The sequence below is a fragment of the Panthera onca genome, chromosome D4, assembly GCF_046562875.1.
Source record: "Panthera onca isolate mPanOnc1 chromosome D4, mPanOnc1 haplotype 2, whole genome shotgun sequence".
In the NCBI taxonomy this organism is placed as follows: Eukaryota; Metazoa; Chordata; class Mammalia; order Carnivora; family Felidae; genus Panthera; species Panthera onca.
In genome coordinates, this window is record NC_138351.1 from 61,395,569 (window position 1) to 61,417,188 (window position 21,620).

At 48.3% G+C, this 21,620-nt stretch overlaps 1 protein-coding gene across 1 annotated transcript in view; it reads right to left on the bottom strand.

Moving 5' to 3' along the window:
• Positions 1 to 21,620, bottom strand: part of GABBR2 (gamma-aminobutyric acid type B receptor subunit 2) — a 347,631-nt gene that overhangs the window by 44,081 nt on the left and 281,930 nt on the right. The window contains exons 12-13 of the mRNA XM_060609214.3: positions 18,861 to 18,968; positions 10,240 to 10,362 (exon numbers count right to left, since the gene is read on the bottom strand). Of these exons, the coding sequence (XP_060465197.1) occupies positions 10,240 to 10,362; positions 18,861 to 18,968 (231 nt within the window). The remainder of the gene's footprint in view (positions 1 to 10,239; positions 10,363 to 18,860; positions 18,969 to 21,620) is intronic.

A 21,620-nucleotide genomic window follows, 5' to 3' on the forward strand; every position in this document is an offset into this window, starting at 1 on the left:
AATGGTTTTACCAAGGTACACAGTGGTCAGAAGATGCCAGGATTACAGACAATTTTCCAGCCATTCTGTTCCAGGCACTTGAGAATTTCTAGTAAATAGATCATCCCCTGGAGAGCACCTGGACAGGTAGGGACCAGAGAATTTCTAACCTCAGGGCTGTGCCCTCGTGTTGTGGCTCTGTGTGTTTTGTTTTGTGTCCTGAGGGACCTTCGGAGCCGGAGTGCCTCCTGAAAGCACAAGGGAATCCAACAAGGAAGATGAAATAAACTGTAATCTCTCACATATCTAAGATGCCTTCTGATGATACAAGATGTTCCAGAAATGTGGCTGTGGCCAGCAGAGCCCGTCTGTCCACACATGGGGCCCACGATGCTGACTGCAGCTGGTGCTGAGCCCGGACCCACGCCAGAAGGCGAGTATCTGTGGACATCCCTAAATGTCTCTCTGGCATATTATTCCTATTAAATCTTGCCCTGCATTCTCATTTTAATAACTTAATCTGGAATTTACACCTTGCCTCCTCTCCTGGAGGGCCTGAGGCAGCACACAATAAAAGCCCAAACACAAGAGGACTGTTAAAAATAAAGACAAATGATCAGAAAGCAAGATAATCCTCCAGGAACTTGAGATAAGATGGTTACTGCAACGAGAGTGTTGAATTCGGTTCCTACTTTCTGGCAGCCAAGGTTAAAAAGAAAGAGTGGCTCATTCAGTTACGATTGCCTGATCGAAGGAAGGAAGTAGATACAAGTTCATGGGGAGAGCACAATCCATTTCCTGAAGCTAAATTCCAAGAGGATCTATCCTGTGGATCTTCATCTTAGGGGCACTAAGTCACAAACTGAACAACAGTCCTTTATAGAAGATGCTGAATCATTCTTCAATTGGCAGCTTTAGCCCCATAAGTGGGCCCTTGATAAAAGGCGAGGGTGTAATATTAAATTAAATTGCAACTCGGCGAAGACATTTCTTGGAGAAGCTGGCTTAATGGGCCCAGACAGATGGGTTGAATTTGGACATATGGAGGCATGGGGAGAGAGTTCCAGGTGGAGGAAACAATTTATTCAATAAATATTTACCGAGCACTTACTCTGAGCCAGGCCCTGCCAGTGAGTGGGTACTGGGGACACACAGATGGCCTTGCCCTCCAAGGAGGTCACGGACTAGGGGTCCAAGTGCACAGACAGTCAATTACCGGTGTTGTGACTGGAATGAGGGGCAAACAGGGTAAGGAGCTTAGGCAGATATGCGTGTTCCAAAGGCTCCTGGAGAAGATGCTTCAGAGCTGCTTCTTGAAGGACAAATAGGAACTTTTTGCATGAAGATGGCACCTTGAGGTGGTGGGGAGGCTGTACTGGGTAGAGGGGACAGCACGCACAAAGGCGTGGAAGAAGAGAGAAAGTGGTATTTTGGAAGAACACAACTCACTCCGGGTAGCTGAGCACAAGGAGTGAGGAGGGGCTCAGAGATAGGGAGGCAAATAAAGCCAGAATGTCGAGGTCCTCTGGGCCTGCTAAGGAGTGTGAGCTTCATCCTCTCGCCAATGGGGAGGATTTTAACCAGGAGAGTGAACTGGCCAGAAGCTCAGATGATGTAGCCACCCGCGGGGAGGAGCTGGTGCCCTAGCAGACTCCACCAGAGGTCCTTGTGGGGTCCTGCCACCCTGCCTGGGAGTTGGTCTGCACCTGCTGGGGCCCCAGCCCAGCCATCCACGACCCCATAGATGACTTGGGATGATAAAGACCTGTCCCACTGTCCAGGGCTGGCAGTGATGACCCATTGCTTGGAATGTGACCCTTTGCATCAAAGTTTTGGGCCACCTGTGAACAGCCCACAGAGAAGAGTGGACCCTGATCCTTAGCACTACCCTCACCCTGGCCATTCTGATACCTCTTTATTTCAAAATGAATAGTGTGAGATGGAGCTTGGACAAGCTTTATGAGGATACCAGATGTTTCCAGAAAGTATCTGCTTTGTGATTGGATTTTTCTGCAGAGCAACTGTAGAGGGAGGTAGAAGATAAGAGTGAAAATTATTTAAAACTCTATGTATTCGCCTCTTCCAATATCTGTTTCCATAGAAACATACAGGAATAAGCCACCAGTTTCAAAGCCAAGTGTAGTCTATGACTTTGAAAGCCCTGGTTTGCTTCCTCATAAAGGACGGTAAAAGCATGGAATGTGGAGGGAAGTTTGAAATACCCCTCTATTCCAGACTGCCCTTAACGTGATGACTGCTTGAATGGCCAGAAAGCCACAGAACCCGGAGTGCTGGGAATTCTTGATGCAGAATGCTTGCAGCCTATGGAGACAGCCTTTCACCATTTCCATAAATAAACGCCACACACGTGGCTCCCATGGGTGCCTGTATTGCACATGATTCCATCTCTTATTGCCACCTGCCTGGGAGCAGATGGGGGAATGTCTTCAGGGAGGGCAGGTGGTCTAAGGATGTTGCCCTGTGGCTCTGAGGGGTGTTCAACATTCAGTGACTTTTCGTGCTGTCCATCATTTTCTCTTCATTCAAAACCATTTCAGAGTGGAGGTGGAGGTGGTGGTCTGGTGTAAAAGGAAGGCTTGGGAAAAAAACCCAAACAACCCTTCCACCTAGATTCACAGGCTATCTTCACACCATGAGTATACACTGCTTTTACTTCCAGGGGAAATTATCTCAAATTATTTTCCTTAAAAGAAAAAAAAAATGCCATATGGGTGTGTGTGTATGAACACACATACCCAGTGTCGATTCTTGGTTTTCATCTTACTTGATCTAAAAGCAGCATTTGACACACGTGGTCAAAACTTCCCCCTTGAAACACTTTCTTCATTTGGTTTCCTAGACACCAGACTCATCTGGGTTCCTTCCTATCTTGGTGGCTTCTCCTTCTAGGTCCTTTGTGTTTCTTTCCTACCTTCCTGATATGGGAGTATCACTAGATACTCAAACACTGGAGTGATTGAGGGTCTGTGCTTGTTTCCCTCCCCCTGCAGGGCTCTCATGCAAGGTTTTCAATGCCATCGGTGTGTTGACCACATCCAAGTTCCCATCTCCCTTACATGTCTTACATGTCTCCCCGAACTCCAGACCTGTGTATGTAACACCTATTCACCATCACCACTGGTAGAGTATCAAAACACAAGTGCTTTCCCTTTTTTCTCAAGAATACAAATCACAGTTAAAAACCCCCGTTTAGCCTGCTTGGCAGATTTGCCCACACCTGCTATATCTGAAATGCAGAAACGGCCCATCTTCCCGTCAGACTCTGTAAAGCAGAGGAAGAGAGGGATGAGATGATATGGGGGAGATACAAGCCTGGGGCCAAGTCGGGGTGGACCTGTCAGCCCTCGCCTTGGTCTGTGGTGTTTGTCTCAGGGAGCTCTCCCACCTTCGAATGCCCCCTGTGCATGGGCAGCTCTCTCTCCCATGGCCCAGCTTGTGGACAGCTCTCTCTCTTGGCTACTCCCTTCCTTCCTGACCACTGCTTCAAAATTCCCTTCCCAGGCTTCTTCTGTCCTCATCACTGCTTTGTGGTTCCTCGGGCTCCAGTCAGGACATCTTCACTCGTCACTGCACCCACTCCCCGGGTGACAGCACTCATGCCCACAGCCCCCCTCCTCCAATCTCTATCTATAGGACAAACTACTCCCTCATGCTCTAGGACCCTGTATCCAATATGAGCCACTCTGCCCAGAAGTGAGCTCCTCACATTCCCTCCCAAACCTGCTCCTTATTCTGCACCCTGCCTCAGTGAAGAGGTCTGCCATCCACCACCCAGAGATCTGGGCATTGCCCTTGCTGTCTCCCTGCCCCATCCCTTAGAGTCAATCAATCACCAAGTCTCATCACATCTGCTTCCTTAATCTCTCTCAAAGCCACCTGCTTCTCCCTGTTCCCGCTGCAACTGTCCTGCTCTAGGTCACCATCCGTTCCTGCCTGGATTATAGCAAAACCCATCTCTGAGCCATCTCTGGGCCTCCAGCCTCGCCCCTCCATCTGTTCTCACTCTGCAGCCAGGGCGAATCTGATCATGTCACTCCCCTGATTAAATGTCTTTAATTTTGAAGTTTAACCTCCTCTGTTTAGCACGTAATGTCCCTAACGACCAGCTCTGCCCACGTCTTCATTTGTCTTTCCTGTCACCTCCCCAAAGGCACCCTTGACTTTAGCCAGCAGAACTCTCCCTCTCCCTCTCCCTCTCTCTCTCTCTCTCTCTCTCTCTCTCTCTCTCTCACACACACACACACACACACACTTTAAGAAAAAAATAATACACTAATAATTAATATGGTGAGAAACTAGATGTTTTCCCTCTAAGATCGGGAATAAAGTTGGAATCCTCCCTTCTCACCATTCCTATTCAACATTGCAACTTGGAGCCCTAGCTAATACAAATAGTAGACAAAAAAGGAAATAAAAGGTATACAGATTGGGAAGAAAGAAATAAAATTGTCTGTTTGCAGTTGACATGATTATCTATGTTGAAAGTTCCAAAGAGTCAACAAAAAAACCTCCTGGAATAATAAGCAATTATATAGCAAGGCTGTAGGATATAGGTTAGTATACAAAAGCCAATTTCTTTCCTATATGCCAGAAATGAGCAACTGGAATTTGAAATTAAAAACATAATACCATTTGCATTTTCACCAAAAGCAAAATAAAATACTTAGGTATAAATCTAGCAAAATATGTATAAGATCTATGTGAGGAAATCTACAAAGCTCTGACAAATGAGAGAAGAGCTAAATAAATGGGAGAGACATTCCATGTTCATGGATAGGAAGACTCAATATTGTAAGATATCAGTTCTTCTCAACTTGATCTATAGATTCAACACAATCCCAAACAAAATCCCAGTAAGTTACTTTGTGGGTATTAGCAAACTGATTCTAAAGTTTACATGGAGAAGCAAAAGACCAAGAATAGCCAATACCATATTGAAGAAGAATAAAGTTGGAGAGCAGGCACTATTTGACTTCCAGACTTACTATAAAACTATAGTAATCAGAACAATGTGGTATTGGCAAAAGAAGAGACAAATAGATGAATGGAACAGAATAGAGAGTCCAGAAATAGACCCTTACAAATATAGTCAACTGATCTGTGACAAAGACACAAAGGCAATAGAGAAAGGATAGTATTTTTGATAAATGGTGCTGGAACGACAAGACATTCACATGCATAAAAATGAATCTAGAAAATGACCTTGTATTTTTTCCCAAAAATTAACTCAAAATGGACCGTAGACCTGAGTGAAAAATGCAAAGCTATAAAACTTCTGAAAGATAACAGGAGAAAATCTAGGTGACCTTGGGGTTGGCAACGAGTTTTTAAATATGGCACTAAAAACTTGATCAATGAAATAAAAAAAAAAAGGATAGTCTGGACTTTATTAAAGTAAAAAATTTCTGTTTTGCAAAAGACAATATTAAGAGAATGAAAAACAAGATAGAGACTGAGAGAAAAGATTCGCAAAACAAATCTGATAAAGGGCTTGCATCCAAAATATACAAAGAAATTTTAAAACTCAACAATAAAAAAAAAAAGAGGTTAGAGTGGAAGAGAGCCAAAGCATAAGAGACTCTTAAAAACTGAGAACAAACTGCGGGTTGATGGGGGGTGGGAGGGAGGGGAGGGTGGGGGATGGGTATTGAGGAGGGCACCTTTTGGGATGAGCACTGGGTGTTGTATGGAAACCAATTTGACAATAAACTTCATATATTGAAAAAAAAATAAAACTCAACAATAAGAAGACAATCTAATTAAAAAGTGAGTAAAAGATCTAAACAGACAACTCACTAAAGAAGATACAAAGATGGCAGATAAGTACGTGAAAAGATGCTCTACATCACAGGTCATTAAAAAATTGCAAATTAAAACAGCAATGCGATATCACTTCATACCTATTTGAACAGCTAAAATCCAAAACACTGACAACACCAAATGCTGGTCAGGATGTACAGCAACAGAAATTCTCATTCACTGCTGATGGGAATGGAAAATGGTACAGACACCTTGCAAGACAGTTTGGTAGTTTCTTACAAAGCTAAACATAGACTTAGCATATGACCCAGTGATCATGCTTCTAGGTATTTACCCAAATGGGTTGAAAACTTATGTCCACACAAAACCCTACACAAAAATGCTTACAGCAGCTTTATGCATAATTGCCAAAACTTGGAAGCAACCAAGGTGTCCTTTGATGGGCAAATAGATAAACAAACCGTGGTATATCCATACAATGGCATATTATTCAGTGATAAAAGGAGATGTGCTACCAAGTTGTGAAAAGACATGGAGGAAACTTAAAGTCTGAAAAGGCCACCTATCTTGATTCCAACTATATGACATTCTGGAAAAGGCAAAACTATCATGACAATAAAGAGATCAGTGGTTACCAGCGGTTGGTAAAGTGTTGAGGATATTTAGGACAGTGACACTGTCCTGTATGACGCTGTAATGGTGGACACATGACTTTTACATTCGGCAAAACCTATAGAATGTGCAACACAAAGAGTGAACCATACCTAATGATAAATTATGGACTTTAGTAAATAATAATGAATCGATATTGATTCATCAGTTGTTAACAAATATATCACACAATGCAAGATGTTAATAGAAGAAACTGTGGGGTGTATGCGGGAACTCCCTATACTTCGTTCATTTCTTTTTTTGTAAACCAAAAACTGCTCTAAGCAACAAAGTCTATTAAGTATCCAAATTTTTAAAATGATAGATATATCATACATTCTATGCTTAGAATACGATCTGGCACGTAACAAGTGCCATATAAATATTTATTGCATGGAAATGAATAAGGGTGTGGAGCTGGGACGTCTCCAGTAGGACTCCAGAATCAGATTTTCATTCTCCGGACACTTGCACATGCTCTCACTGGGAGAATCTCCCCCGCGGGGTTCTTCCCATTATTTGCCAACTCTTCATCCTGCTAATTTACTTCTAACTGCTATCAGAATCTAAATATGCTATGTGATCTAAAGTGATCGTGCTTCTTTCCGTGTTTGCTGTCTGCCCATCAACTAGCCTGTGGGGAGGCCATGAGATCAAGGGCCACGGCTACCGTGCGTGCTTACCTCTGTGTGCAGAGGTACTGGTTGGGCAGTGTGTGTGTGTGTGTGTGTGTGTGTGTGTGTGTGTGTCTGACCTGGCTCTGTCCTGGAGAAGCTGGCGGTCCAGCAGCGGTAGGGGCAGGGATGCACTCAGCAGAGACAAACAGCACACTAAGTGTCCCGACAGGGGAAATGTCAGGAAGCTAGGAACAGGAGTGGGGGAGGAGCAGGAGCTTAAATCTGGTAGACCCCGGAATCTCAGGGACACATCTCTGTAGAGATAACACAGGGGCCTGGAACTGAAGTTCATTTACTTATCAGAGAAGGTTCTGGAAGCAGGACAGCACAGGCAAAGGCTTGAAAGTGTAACACAGAGCAAGGCCTATGACTGAAATCCTGAGGTGTTCAGAGTGTTCAGAACAACCGAAGTCATCCAAGAGAGATGAGGGGAGGTGGGGACAGACGACAAAGATCTTTGATCACTTCTCCCCCAAGCAGACTTTCTCTCTCACTGGGGGGGTCCTGGGAAAAACAGCCCCTTGAAGGAGAATTTAGAACACCTCATCCCCCAGGCACACTGTTCAACCACCACGTTGTGTCCGACAGAGGAGGGTCTGAGAGAAATCAACCGACTGCTTGGTGCTGAAAACCGACAATAAGCCTACAGGGCTGTGGGTCGACAAATCAAAGGGTTCTGCTACCATGGCAACAGAATGACAGGGCAACCCTAAAATAAGAGGAGAAAAAGAGGAGCAGGCCAGAAAAGGTTCAGAGAGAAATCTCAGCAGATACCTGGAGGGAAACACAGAGACGGAATTTCTGGGCAGAGAGCCAGGGAGCTGGCTCTCCTCCAGGCTCCACCTTGGAAACTCTGGATGCCCCTGGGCAGGAACATCCCGTCCCCAGACTCAGTCTCCTCATCTACGCAGTGAGGCTTTTCCATGGCACCCCACAGCTCCTGCCTTTGAGACCCAATGCCCTGAAAGGTCGCAAATGGACCGCAATTCTCCGCACAGAGCCATTGAGAGCCTCAGTACTTGTTTCAGAAAGGAAGGAAGAAAGGTAAGGTCAGTGATAGCAAACTGTCACTTAACACAGATCGGACTGCACAAGGTTGATCTCCTTTAAAGGGTCCAGGGGGACAGGCTTCCCGGATCTATTTTTGGAGTCTACTGACTCAGGCTGACGCCAGCCCTGCGGCCTCTCCCTGCCACGGCCAGAGCCTGGGGGACCCCTAGTGCGTACCTGGCCTCCACTTTAACCTCCAGTGGAGGTAGCAATGCCCCGCCTCCCCAGCCACCCACGGCTAGGCTTCAAGCCAGCAGGGCCTGGCCTCTGTCCACCCGCCCAGATCCAGGTCTTCCGGCTGGCTCTGCCTGACTTGCTTTCTCCCTCCCTGACATCCTGCCCCAGCCCCCCTCCCCACCCCCCGCCCGCCACCCCCCACTTTTCTGGACTACGCTCTAATCTGAGCCCTCATCTGCACGACCTGAAAATGCTCCCTTGCCCTGCCCACTTCACAGACCTGTGCTGATGGCCAAAGGTCTACGAGAGCCCCTAAACCCCACAGAGTGCCATCTGTGTGTTGAAAGGCAGGGTAGGGTATGCATGAGAGGGTAGTTCGTGGTGTTGCCGCTAACCTGCTAGGTAACCTGCGTAAATGAAATCTCTCTGGGTTTCTGTTTCCTCATCATTAAAATGCGGTTGAGGATATCACCTGTTCTATAATTATTGGGAGGATCTAGTGAGTTAACACGCAGAACTAGCCATCACCATCATTGCTGTTGCCATTATTGGCATTAGGGCCTGTGTTTAGCACCCAACCCGGTTCTCCCCAGCCGCGAGGCCCGCTTAGCCATGATGGTTCTTCCTCCTGTTGACATCCCGTCTGGATTTCCAGGTCCTGTCCTGGCAGTGGATGAGGAAGTCCCCGGGGTGAACTTTGCCAACTGTGCACCATGAGTGGTGACCAGGTGCCACCTCCCCTCTGGAAACAGTCTGTCTGCCTCTGACCTCCTGCCCTTTTGGCTGTGGGTATGGTCCGCGTCCAGGTTATCCTCCTTGGCAGTCCTGGCTGTGCCTCTCTGGAGTCCTGCTTCCTTCCAAAGTGAGGCTGGAAGGCCGGGAGATGCAGGCCCAGCCCTAAAGCTCTCTCCTGCAACCCCACTGGCACAGAATAGCATCCTCTAACACGGCTCCAGCTTTGTGACTTCTCCCTGCGCCGAGTAAACCCTCTATGTATTCCCCTACAAATGAAGCTGGGCGTCTTATGTGCTAGAAAACCTTCTTGTCCAGAAGGGTAGAAACCTCTGTCCCCAATGCATAAAACGACTATTGCCATGTTAGTTTAAGAATCCGCACTACATTCCGCAAAAAGATTTCTCTAACGATGCAAACTCCAGGTCTCTCAACAGAATTTGCTACATTGTATGCAGATCACCATGCACGGCACAGCGTTCAAGCCATTCGAGCCCAGCTCTCTCCCACCAAGGCAAGTTTAACTGCTCTAACAGCAAGACAACAAAACCACCACTTCCAAAGGGTCTTGAACTTCCCTAATTTGGAGCACCCTGGGAAGACCAGTGTGAGTAAAGGGCAAGGCCGAACGCAAGACAATTACACTACACACTTAACAGTACTTTTATGTAAGGTTCTTTACGTTAACAGCACTTACCACCTGGAAAATCATATGGTAACTTGAAGGAGCTATCAGGATGTTTACTCCCTAGTGGCACTCCTTAGGGAACTTCCTATAAGGGAGGTTGGAACGCAGTCTCATTTCTGGACCAACGGATCATGCACATGGGGGCTTCTGCAATGTGCAGAGAATATACTCATTTAAAGGGCCCAACATTTCTTATTTCTGCATGTATTAATATCACTAGACAATTCTTTCACTGTTGTTTTTTTTTTTTTTTCCACGGGAGTGAAGACTTTCTATTTGGCCTTTCTGAAATAGGTCTCAGATGGAAGGAAACAGAACTAAATGAGGAGTTTCTGACAGGGAACGTGGGCCCTTGTGCAGCTGTGAAGATTCCCCCATAACTACCTTGAGTTCTTGTTAAGCAGTGCACTTTGGGCAGCCAGGGAGCTGTGCCGCCTCCCTGTCCCAGCGCTTGTGGGAGCTCGCGAGCCTTCCAGCCTCCTTCTGGCTGGGGCCGGCGCTTACCTCCATGCTGTACCTCTCCACAGTCCTCCTCAAGGGATCGACAGCCTGCCAGCAAATCAGGATGCACAGGTCGATCAGCAGCATGCCCCCGACAATCACCAGCAGTTTCTGGTCCTTGATGATCTGCAGGCAGGGCAGGGGCAGAAGGGAGCAGACGTGAGGGAGGTTCCCGAATAGCAGCTGAGGCGCTGCCTCAGGGGAGTGACAGCATCGTGTCACCCTCAGTTTTAGAATCTCTCAGGACTCTCCATCACCTGCAGGATAAATCTAGCCAAACTCCTTTGCTTGGCATTCAAGGCCTTTCATGAGCTTGGTCCGACCACTCCCCAGAACACACATGTGCACTTAGTTTGATGACACCTAGTTTCTGGACATGCTGTGATTTTCACCGCTTTCCCTTCCCCCCCCCCCCCCCCCCAACTCCCACCCCCAGGCCTTTGTAGGTGCCAGTTCTATTATCTGAAACATCCTATTCTTTCTGTCTGGCAAATTCCTAATAATCCCTAAAGACCCAGGTCCATTGTCACCTCCTCTGTGAAGTCCCCTGTAACTCCCACAGCAGAATTAATCACTCCCATAGCACTTTGTTCACATACTTATCAGAAGTAACAATAGTAACACCAAGGAGAAGAATAGCTAATATTTAATGAATACTTACTCTGTGCCTGCCTCTAGGTTGATTAATGGGTTACATACATGATCTCTTACAAAGGCAGATACTATTATCATTCCCATTTTATGGATGAAGAAACCAAGGCTTGTGAGGGGCTAGGTAACTCGCTCAGTGTAATATAGTTAGTAAGAGGTGAAGTCCAGATTTAAACCAAGCTCCTCCTTTCTCTACAGTCCACACCCTCAAACACTTATAGCACAAACCAGACGCTATAGTGACCAGATGCTATATTGTGTTACATGTTTGTCCTCCTCAGTAAACTGGGGAGACCCTAACAGAAGGGAAGCCAATTTTATTTTTTGTGCATCCTTGGTACCGAGCAGGGCCTGGCAAGCAGTAGACACTTAAAAGTTTGATAGATTGAATTGCGATGAAGGAATATAAAAAGAAGAAATATAATTTCCATCCCTCTTTGCAGCCTGGGATATCTTTATTACACTGCGAAATTCCCACCCCACTTTATGTCTGTTTGACGGGGACTGGCCCTGGGGACAAATGCGGCCAGCACCAAAGACAACCTGTATTTCACTCATTGCACCTTTATGTGCCTCCTCCCCCCAAAGCTCATGTGATGAAATCATTCGGGAAGAGGCTATAGAAAAACAAACAAAACTGAGGCAGAAGCTTAAGAAATATCACCAGGTCTGGCTTTTAATGATTAAAGCCATTTTAAAAGGAGAAATAGAAACTCAAGAGGTCTCTCTGTTGCCGAATTGTAAAAGAACAGAAATGTATTGCTGAGTGTCTGCCAAAGAGATCAAATCCACCCAAACCGCTTTACCTGGGGACTGGGCACTGGTAAAGCCCCCCCTCTTTAAGATTTTCTGGAAGCATTCAGTGAACCACTGATGGTTTATAGAAATCCAGCTTAACCCTTGCTCTCTGGGGAACTAGGCAACTCCCTGCTAGCCCTGAGAAATTGGGGCATAAGGAAGACATGCCCAGGGAGCTGAGGACGTGGGGGACAGGCTGGAAGGCGCCTCCCTACTTAACGCTCACCCAGGGCTGTTGGAGCCCGCAGGCAGGTGCCCACGCTGTGCTGGACCCTGGCAGGTCCTTCTCCCACCTTCCTGCCACACCCTTCTCAGCACCGAGCCCGAGGTGCTTCTCAGTGAACCCAGGCACGCCCTGCACAGGGTGTATACTGCAGATGTGTTCCGGTCCGAGTGGGGGCAGGGACCAGCTTGTCTCCCCTCTGTGCCCCGGTGTCTGATACAGACACTGGCTCTCAGACCTTCTTGGGGAAAGTTTGGGGAAAGATTGAATGAGCTCTCAGAAAGAGGCCAGGAGGAAGTGGCACTGTAAGTTCAAGGTCACTGTCTCCTGCCCAGGGCCCAGGTTCTACTCCCTCCGGGGCATCTCCTGCTGCAGGTTCCCACCCCCCCCACCTGACAGCCTCCAAACCCTTCAGGGAACGCACCTTCTTCTCCCTGTCCTTGCTAGAAGGCTGGGGGACATTTCACTGGAGTTTATGGCCACATTCCTCGTCTTCAGAGCCCCTACGACAGTTGCAACTTCACCTATGTATATGGGATCATTTGATTTGTATCCCTACTCCCTTGTAGACTGTGAACTCTGTATGACTTGGTTTTGCTCATCACTGTATTCTTAGTGCCTGTCTGAGGCCTGGCATAGGAAAAGTGCTCAATAGGCACTGGTTGATGGATGATGGCCCAAGAAAATATGCCCTGAGCACCCATGCAGGGCCAGGCCCTGTGCTGGGCACTGGAGATGCAGAGATGGACAGACCCTGGTGCTGCCCTCCAGGGTTAGGACAGACAGACTTGCCAGGGATGATTACAAGAGGGTACCGGGAGGAGAGGAGGTGGCTTCACAGAGGAGGTGCTGGGGGCCACTGGGGAGAAGGGAATGTCAGACAGAAGAAGTAGCTGGGAGAGCTGAGGGGCTGGTTCAGGGGTGTGAGTGCATCACATCGCCCCTGCTTCAGGATTCTTCTATCACCCCCCCCTCACCAGGGTGGGAAGGATAAATCCAGCCAAACTCCTTTGCTTGGCATTCAAAGCCTTTCTCGAGAGTGGCCTGACTATTCCCCCCTCCCACACACGGACTTGTTAATGCTTAACCACACCCTAGTCTCTGGCAGAGTTGTGATTTTTGCCCTCCACACCTTTGTAGGTGCTGGTTCTTTTGTTTGAAACACCCTAATCTTTCTGTGAGAGATTTTGTGTGAGTGGGGTGGGTGGGGGTGGCTAGAGAGGGGGCTAGTGAGGTGGAAAGCCTGCATGACAGGGGGCTGCCGGAGGCTGAAGCATCATTAAGCAGTAGAGTCATGGGGAGCTCTCTGCAGCCCGGAGGGGTAGACCTGAGGCAGGGAGCCTGCAGTAGGAGGCCAGTTAGGAGCTGAGACAGTTGTCCCGGTAAGCAGGGAGGAGGCTTGATTCAGAGACACCGTGATGGTCAGGAGGACGCTGGTGCCATAAATAGCAGGTAGGCGGAGTGGCTGGCTTCAGTCTCGAGTCCTCTCTCCCTCCCCAAAACTCCCCCACCAGCAAGCGCTAGCATGTCTCACAGGGTCTGTGAGACAAAAGGTCTACAACTCTTCCCACAGTCTACCTTCGAGGAGGCAGTGACCTTGAACGTGCGCAACACTTTTATGTCGGTGCACACTGATGCCATCACACTGAGTTCTCTCTCTGAAGCTAGGAGGCTACCAGTGCTCCATTGTCCCTGAGTGCAAAGGCATACAGTAATAATGACTGAGCACAGGTTCTGAAATCAGATCTGAGTGTGACTCTTACTAATTAACTGTGTGGCCTTGGGTAAGTTTCTTAACCCCTCTGAGCCAGGTTCCTCATCTACCAAATGGAAGCAGTAACCACACAAATGGCACTGGATTACCAAAGTCTGTCTGACTATAACTGCTCAACAGCAGTTGGCTGTTTTTATTAAATGTCACTTTCCATTGTTGTCTAGAGCAGGGGTCAGCAAACCGTGGATCTGGCCCACTGCTTGTTTTTGTAAATAAAGTTTTATTGGAACACAGCCATTCCCTCGGGCTGCTTTCATTCTCCACCATCAGAGTTTAGTGGTTGCGACGGCAGCTCTGTGGCCTGCAAAGTCTAACTTATTTACTATCTGGCTTTTTACAGAAATAGTTGTCTGGCTCCTGGTTTACAGAAAAGAGCATTTCTTTATTTCTTCAAGAGACTTCAGATCTTTTGACTGATTCGAATTGGCCTTCTGCTAGGACCAACTCATTGCCTAGTTCCAGGGATGCCATTCCAGGGGGAATACAAAATGAAAGGTGCCTCCTGGAGTTGTACACAGCATATCACTCAGGTAACTGGTACTCCCTGGTGAAGCTGCCAAAAACCGTCTCTCGGCATTTTGCCGAAGCTAAGTCCACAGGAAGATCTGAGGTGATGTGCCCATGTCATTGTCTGCAACAGAACCAAGTTATATTGGTAACGAGCTTCCTTTTTTTTTTTTTTTTAATTAAAAAGAAAGGTTTTTTAAGTACTCTCTATACCCATCGTTGGGCTCGAACTTACAACCCCAAGATTAAGAGTCTCATGCTCCACTGACTGAGCCAGCCAGGCGCCTCTGTAGTGAACTTTCTTTGTCTTTTTTTTTTTTTTAAGTTTTTTTTTTTTTTTTTAACGTTAATTTATTTTTGGGACAGAGAGAGACAGAGCATGAATGGGGGAGGGGCAGAGAGACAAGGAGACACAGAATCGGAAGCAGGCTCCAGGCTCTGAGCCATCAGCCCAGTGCCTGACGCCGGGCTCGAACTCACGGACCACGAGATCGTGACCTGGCTGAAGTCGGACGCTTAACCGACTGAGCCACCCAGGCGCCCATGAACTTTCTTTGTCTTAAAAAAAAAAAAAAATCATCTGCCCCCGGAACAAAACATCTCATCTCTGACCTACTGCTCTTGTCTCAATGTTTCAATTTGGTCCTAGTAAGAGGCAGAATAAAAACTGCACTAAGTCTCCCAATTCAAGATTGTATGATTGAGTTTTAGAAAAAACTAGAACATGCTATAAAAATATCAGATTTGGAAGCAATAAGTCACTGCATGCCAGTATATCCTCTAATAAGCTCCTTTTCCTTTAGCGTCTTTAAAAAATGTGGCCATATGGGGTGAAGTTTGTGCTTGTGTGTCTGGGAGGGCATGCCACTGTGGATGCAGGGAGAGGAGGCGGGAGCCAGGGAGGGAAGAAAAGGACAAAAAGACTATGCAGAAAAGTGTATATTGCATTTACAAACTTCTGTAAATCTAGTATACGTGTCAGTAAAAAAGTTAAAGGGTCCATCTTACAAATAAGTCTAAACTGAAAAAAAAAAACCCTAATAAAACAACAACAATAAAAACCAACCTTGGCTATATAAAAGGTCGGAATCATGGAGAATCCAATCCTAGTTTTGACCTGTAATTGCCACAACCCTTTTAAGACCACCTGGTTGCCGAACTTGAGCTTTTGATCCATATAAGGCATAACTTTCTCTTCTACCTCCTCTTATTTGTTGATAAGGGGATGCTTGGGGGCAGCACTGCAAACCTGTTCTGGAAAATGCCTAGAAAGCAAAACTAGAGGAAAAAGTTTCTCACCCTGGAACGGCGTGCTCATCTGGCTTTAGTCATTTTTGTACTGGACAAAACAGGTGACCAAACCTTGTACACAAAGCCTTCGGCGGTCTGTTGGATAAGCCCCTTCCTGGGGTGCCTGGCCCCCCAGTAGCCTGCGTTCTGTTTGCCCAGCCGCCCAGCCAGCGAGTCTCCCGGCTCTGGCAGTGCGTGCAGCAAGGTGTGGCTACATCCCAGCTCCTCCCTCTGTGTAGCTTTCAGACAGCTAAATAAACTCTGAAGTCTTCCCTGACGTGTTTTGTCAATTGTTGCCAGACAATTGGAGTGTTCTTGCTCAGCGATCACATGAGTAATGGAAAATAAAGGCTGGTTCTTGATTACAGATGACAATATGGATGAATCATATATTGACACAAAGGAATCAACATTGTGACTCTTCAAAACCAGGATGGAGTTGTCGTAAATGGCAGAGCGTCTCTAACCACAGCCACAGCGCAGGAGGGGCCCCAGAAGTCACTTGGTCACTTGGAGCCTTTTCAAACTTTGATTGCATCAGCATGGCTGGGAGGGCTGGCCTCCACCCCAGGATCCTGATTCTTAGGGCTGGAGTGGGGCTTAAGAATCTACATTTCTTTCTTTCTTCCTTCCTTTCTTTCTTTCTTCTTCCTTCCTTCCATGTTTATTTATGAGAGAGAGAAGGGGGGGTGGGGAACAAGTGGGGGAGGGGCAGAGGCAGAGGGAGACAGAATCTGAAGCAGGCTCCAGGCTCTGAGCTGTCAGCACAGAGCCTGATGAGGGGCCTCAACCCTTGAACTGTGAGATCATGACCTGAGCCAAAGTCAGACACTTAACCAACAGAGCCACCCAGGCTTCCTAAGAATCTGCATTTCTAGCAAACTCCCAGGTGATGCCTCTGCTGCTGGTCCAGCCCACACTCTGAGTGGCCCTGGCAGATAGAGATCTTCTACCCTGGCTATATATCAGTATCACCTGGGAGAGTCTAAAAACTCCTGATGCTGAGTTCCAGCCACAGTGAGGTGGTTTCATTGGCCTGGGCTGTGTCGCTTCTTGGAGTTTAAAGCTCCCATTTGATTGAAATGTGTAGTTAGGTCTGAGAAGGACTGGGTGGCCAGGCTTCTCATTTTACAGATGGAAAGGAGTTGTCACAAATACTGCAGAGGCCCATGAGGGAGGGCCCTTCCAGTGAACATTGGCAGTGGGTGGCAGGGACAGATTCTTTCTTCCCTCTAAATGTAGCCTGCAGTTTCCCTAGGTGGTCCAGGTATGGGGCAGGGGGTAGAGGAGAGAGGACAGTCCTCCCTCATCTGGACAGCAGCTCCTCAAGCAGCCCTGGCAGGTGGAGGGGCTGATGGATGAATGGGGCCACTGGGTACCAGGCAGAATCACAGCTCAGGAGACAGGACCATTTCGATATGGCCCCATTTTTCAGATAAGGAAACAGAGGCCCAGAAAGATGAAGACATTTGCTGAGAGACCCATAGCAGGTCGGTGGTGGGAACAGAAGAGAAGAGAGGCTGCTTTCCTGCTTTGTCTGTTGGCCCCAGTGCCTTGTTGCCTGCTGCAGGTGCCAGGGCTCATAACCAGGCAACCGGATGACAAATGCAAGTTTGGAATGAAGACTCAGAACAACAGCGCCCTTTGTCAAATGGGATACAGGCACAATGCAGGATCTGCAGAGGAGAGGTCTGTAAATAGGTTATACCCACGTCAGGGGTTTAAAAAGTGTGTGTGTGTGTGTGTGTGTGTGTGTGTGTGTGTGTGTGCTGGGGTGGGGTGGGGTGGGGTGGGGTGGGGTTGAATCAAGAAGAGGCTTTTTGGAAAGAGGTGTCATGATGCTATGAGATCTCTCCCCACAGTGAGAGGATGGTTATGTTTCCTCCTTGACCTCACATGAAGAGGGAGGCTTTAAGGCGAACACTCAGACGGCTTGACTGATGGGCTCCCTACAGCTCAGGGGAGCCTGAGACACCTGAGAAACCTGAGGTGACCAGTTGGCCAGGTGCTCAGGGGGTGGGACAAGGGGACAGCCGTGCAGTGCGGTCAGCCAGCACTCCTCGAGTTTGGATGAGCGAAGGACGAGTGTGTGCTTTCCTGGGCACCAGATGTGGGCCAGGGAGGAGGGAGAGTTGGCCCTGCCCAAGACCTGCTAGAGGGGTGAGGTGAGCCCCTGAGTGCAGAAGCCTCCACACGCCTAGGGAAGAAGCCTCACATGGCCACCTGGGGGAGTATTTCGCCCATGTCATGGGCACCATAGGAAGGAAAGTCCCAGTCCCGGGGTGGGGGTGGGGGGTGGGAGCTTTGAAAAGCCCACAGACACACCCTATGACAGTCTAAAGCACCTGCTTAACCTCTTCCAGGCCCAGTAAGCCCAAGGGCAGCTCTTGGCAATGAACCTTCCACCCTTCCCCCACTCCAAGCTCCAGCTCCAGAGGGTTCAGAACCCTTGGGGATAGGACGTCAGGGAAAAAGCTCAGGCTGGCAAAGGAGAGAAGCTGCCCGTCACACCCCTTCTCCCAGGGCAGGTGGCTGGCCCGCTGCAGGCCTGAGCTGGTGGAGGCAGAGGCTGTGCCTCGAATGCAGTTTGAAGTTCTGAATATTACGATGGACTCCATATATTAGCTGCTGACCAGAGGGCTTTCAAAGTCATGAGACTTGCCCGAATTTTTATCTAGGAGCAAGGGAAGAACAGTACCACTGGTTAAGTTAAAACGACAGTGATGGAGAAAATTTCTCCAGGAGTTCCACCTAAGAGCCAAGCTGAGTCAGCATGCTGGTTAGACTCAGCCACGTGGATGGCAAATACTTTCCACCCACACGAAGGCAGGGCTCCTGTCCTCTAAGGGCCTCTTTGAAAATAGAAACATTAAATTTGGTCTGTGTCCTGTTTCACTCCCCTCTTTCAAGGGCTTCTCATTGCCCAGAAGTTCAAGTTCAGATTCTTTAATGTGGCTCCTCTGGCAGCCTGTCCCTGTAAACACCATGCCCTGGCCATAATGAGCCTCTGCCAGTTCTGTGAACACACCCGCCTCCGTGATCCCCAACCCAGGCCTCCGCGCACACGGTTCCCTTGATGGGCCTCTGCCCAGCTAACCCCCACTCCCCCTCCAGGTCTCCACATCAGTGTCACTTCTTGCATGAAGCCTTGTCTGAGTGCTCATACCCCTGTTGCCCCTATACATTCCCAGCCAGCCCTTATCATCATGTGTTGTAAATGCTTTGTTGCCCTACAAGGCTGAAGGTGTCAGGGGTGGACATTGTGTTTAGCTTGAATCCCCAGCAAATAGCCCAGTGCTAGGTACACCGTAGGTGCCTAATAATATTTGCTAAATAAACTCTAAGTGAACACTGCAAATATCGTGAAACAGGAGTGATTACCTTCTTCTTCATTTTCACATTTTTGAAGATGGCGTGGACCCTCCATGTCTTTGCAAACATTGCCCCAAAGGCCGTTGTGTAACCCACGGTGAGAATCCAGGTCCTGACCTAGAGGCCATGAGAAAACAGAGACATTAACATCTCCTAGGTGGACCGACTTCACCATCTATTAGAGAGTCCCAACAGAGGGATTCTAGGTAATAGACACTCAGACACTCTATTCTACATAATGTGGCCTTTCACTAACCATCAAGACTCCTTCAATCACATCTCAATTTGATAGATATTTAGTTCCATCAGCCACATGCCAGACCCAGCCCTGGGCACAGGGGACTGTGAGATTCAAATTCTGCCTTCCATGGGCCCATAGTCCAGAGTGGCAGACAGAGGCACAGAGGCTCCCAGGACCACCAAGGGTCCACTGAGGGGTGACAGATCAGCCTTCTTGTCTTCCCTCCCTCCTTTCCTTCCTGCGAGCCCTCTATGTGAGGAGACAGACCTGCAGAGGTGAACAAATGGCTGATTGCTTGACTCCTCACCTCAGTCTATAGGAGACCAGATGGCTCTGGGAACCTCTTCTATAGGACTCCCAGCTCCCGGCTTGTAGGCAGAGGGTAGGGGAGGACACTGAGCCGCAGGGGCTGAGACTGGGCAGGAGAAGCATCCTGCTGTGGCCCTTCTCCAGCATTCAGCAAATCCACCACTCTGGTGGAGCAGGGGAGGACTCAGCCAGAGCTGGATCCAGGGTAGCCATACCCAGGCCAGCTCCAGGCCACAGCAGGAGCCGTTTAGTTACGGAGGAAGGATAGAGAAGGACCTGCTATGGGCCTGTCTCCTTGGGCCTTTGGAGAAAGAGAGGAGCAAATGCCGCCTGGGTCCTACCCACCAGCCCCGTCTGCCACGGTCAGACTATGTGGTTCCTACTTCACTGTGGACCCCAGTGTCTGGATACTCAGCATCAGGCCAGCCTGGCCCCAGTGGCCATACTTGGACCTTGGGACTAAGGCCCTATCTGGTTCTCACCTGTTCTGCAGGACTAAATGTCTCCTGATCCCCAGCCCCGGCTGGTGAGTGACAGGAACTGTCAGCCCTGACTGCTGCCTATAGCCTGGAGCCCTGCAGGCTGGAATGGCCAGCCACCATCTGTTAGGTTGTGGGGGCCTCCTGGGTGTCTGTTCCCTGCCTGCACTGCCGTCACGGCCAGACCCCAGTGTCTCCAGACTCCACGCTCACCGGCTGGTCTGGACACCCTCCAAAACCTAGGACACTGGCCCAGCTCCAGGCCACACGCCACCGAGTTCTAGGGCTTCCTGCTCATTGGGGCGAGAAAGCTGTGTGTTCTGTGAGCTCCAGTTCTAGGCTTTGGTCTTTCTTCTGCTTTCCCTCAGCACTGCTGAACTGAGTTCCCTCTAAAAGATCCCCACTGGCCTCAGCTGAACACAGCAGGAAGGTGAATGTTAGTAGGACTCGGAGGGAGACAGCCAGGCTGGAGCGGACAGCCAGACCCTCGGTGTGCAGAGGAATCAGACACAGCAGGTGTGCCCGGCTGCTATAGGCCCTTCCAGCCCAGGAGTGCCATCAGCACAGGTAAGTTCCCAGAAACACTCCCAGATGAGTTCCTTCATGGAGTACCTCTACTCTGCCTTTCTAGCAACTTGGCTCTCCAGACTCCAGTTTTACAGAGAAAGAACATTTCCCCTTCCCATTTTATTTGTTTTTTTTTAAGTTTATTTATTTATTGAGAGAGAGAGAGAGAGAATGAAAATATGAGTAGGGGAGGGGCAGAGAGAGAGAATCCCAAGTAGGCTCCATGCTGTCAGCACAGAGCCTGACATGGAGCTCGATCTCATGAACCGTGAGATCATGACCTGAGCCGAAATCAAGAATCGGATGCCTGACCGACTGAGTCACTCAGGGACCCTTCCATTTTACTTGTAAAAGTAGGACGTGACTGGGTGGATGGCAGAGCCGGCCCCCTAAGGAAGGACAAGAGCATCGCAGCAACTGTTCTAAAACACAGTCGTGTGAGGTGTGGATGCTGACAGTAGGATAGGGAAGGACTTCACTTTTTTTTTTTTTTAATTTCAAAAACAAGGACAAATCAGATAGGCAAGAATGAATAACAGTACTTTAGAGAAGGCACAGGAGGGTCACATTATTACGCATATTACAATACAACGATGCAAGAAAAGTAAACAGAATGGGTATGGGAGGAATAATTCTCAATTACTGGGAGTTTCACCCTGAGCTTAATCAATGGCCAGATCACAAATCCCTGGTCTGTCAGAGTCGCATAGGACCTTACAGATCATTCATTCATTCACTCATTCATTCACTCATTCATCCGTTCATTCAATAAGGATTAGGTCAGAGGCTAAGTATATACTGATAAAAACAACAAGTAAAACAACAACAACAAAACACAGTGTTTTTTTGAGCCACCAGTTGAGTTGGGAAAACAACTTTGCAGATGGATAAACTCAGACACTCAGGGCATTTAAGGTATTTCTCTCAACTGGGATGCCTGGGTGGCTTGGTGGGTTGAGCATCCAACTTCAGCATAGGTCATGATCTCATGGTTCATGGGTTGGAGGCCCGCGTCAGGCTCTGTGCTGACAGCTCAGAGCCTGGAGCCTGTTTCGGATTCTGTGTCTCTCTCACTTTCTGTCCCTCTCCCCCCTCAAAAATAAATATTAAAAAAATATTTCTTTCAACCACTCCATACAGTTGCAGAGCTGAGCCTGGAACCCGGTGCCTTGC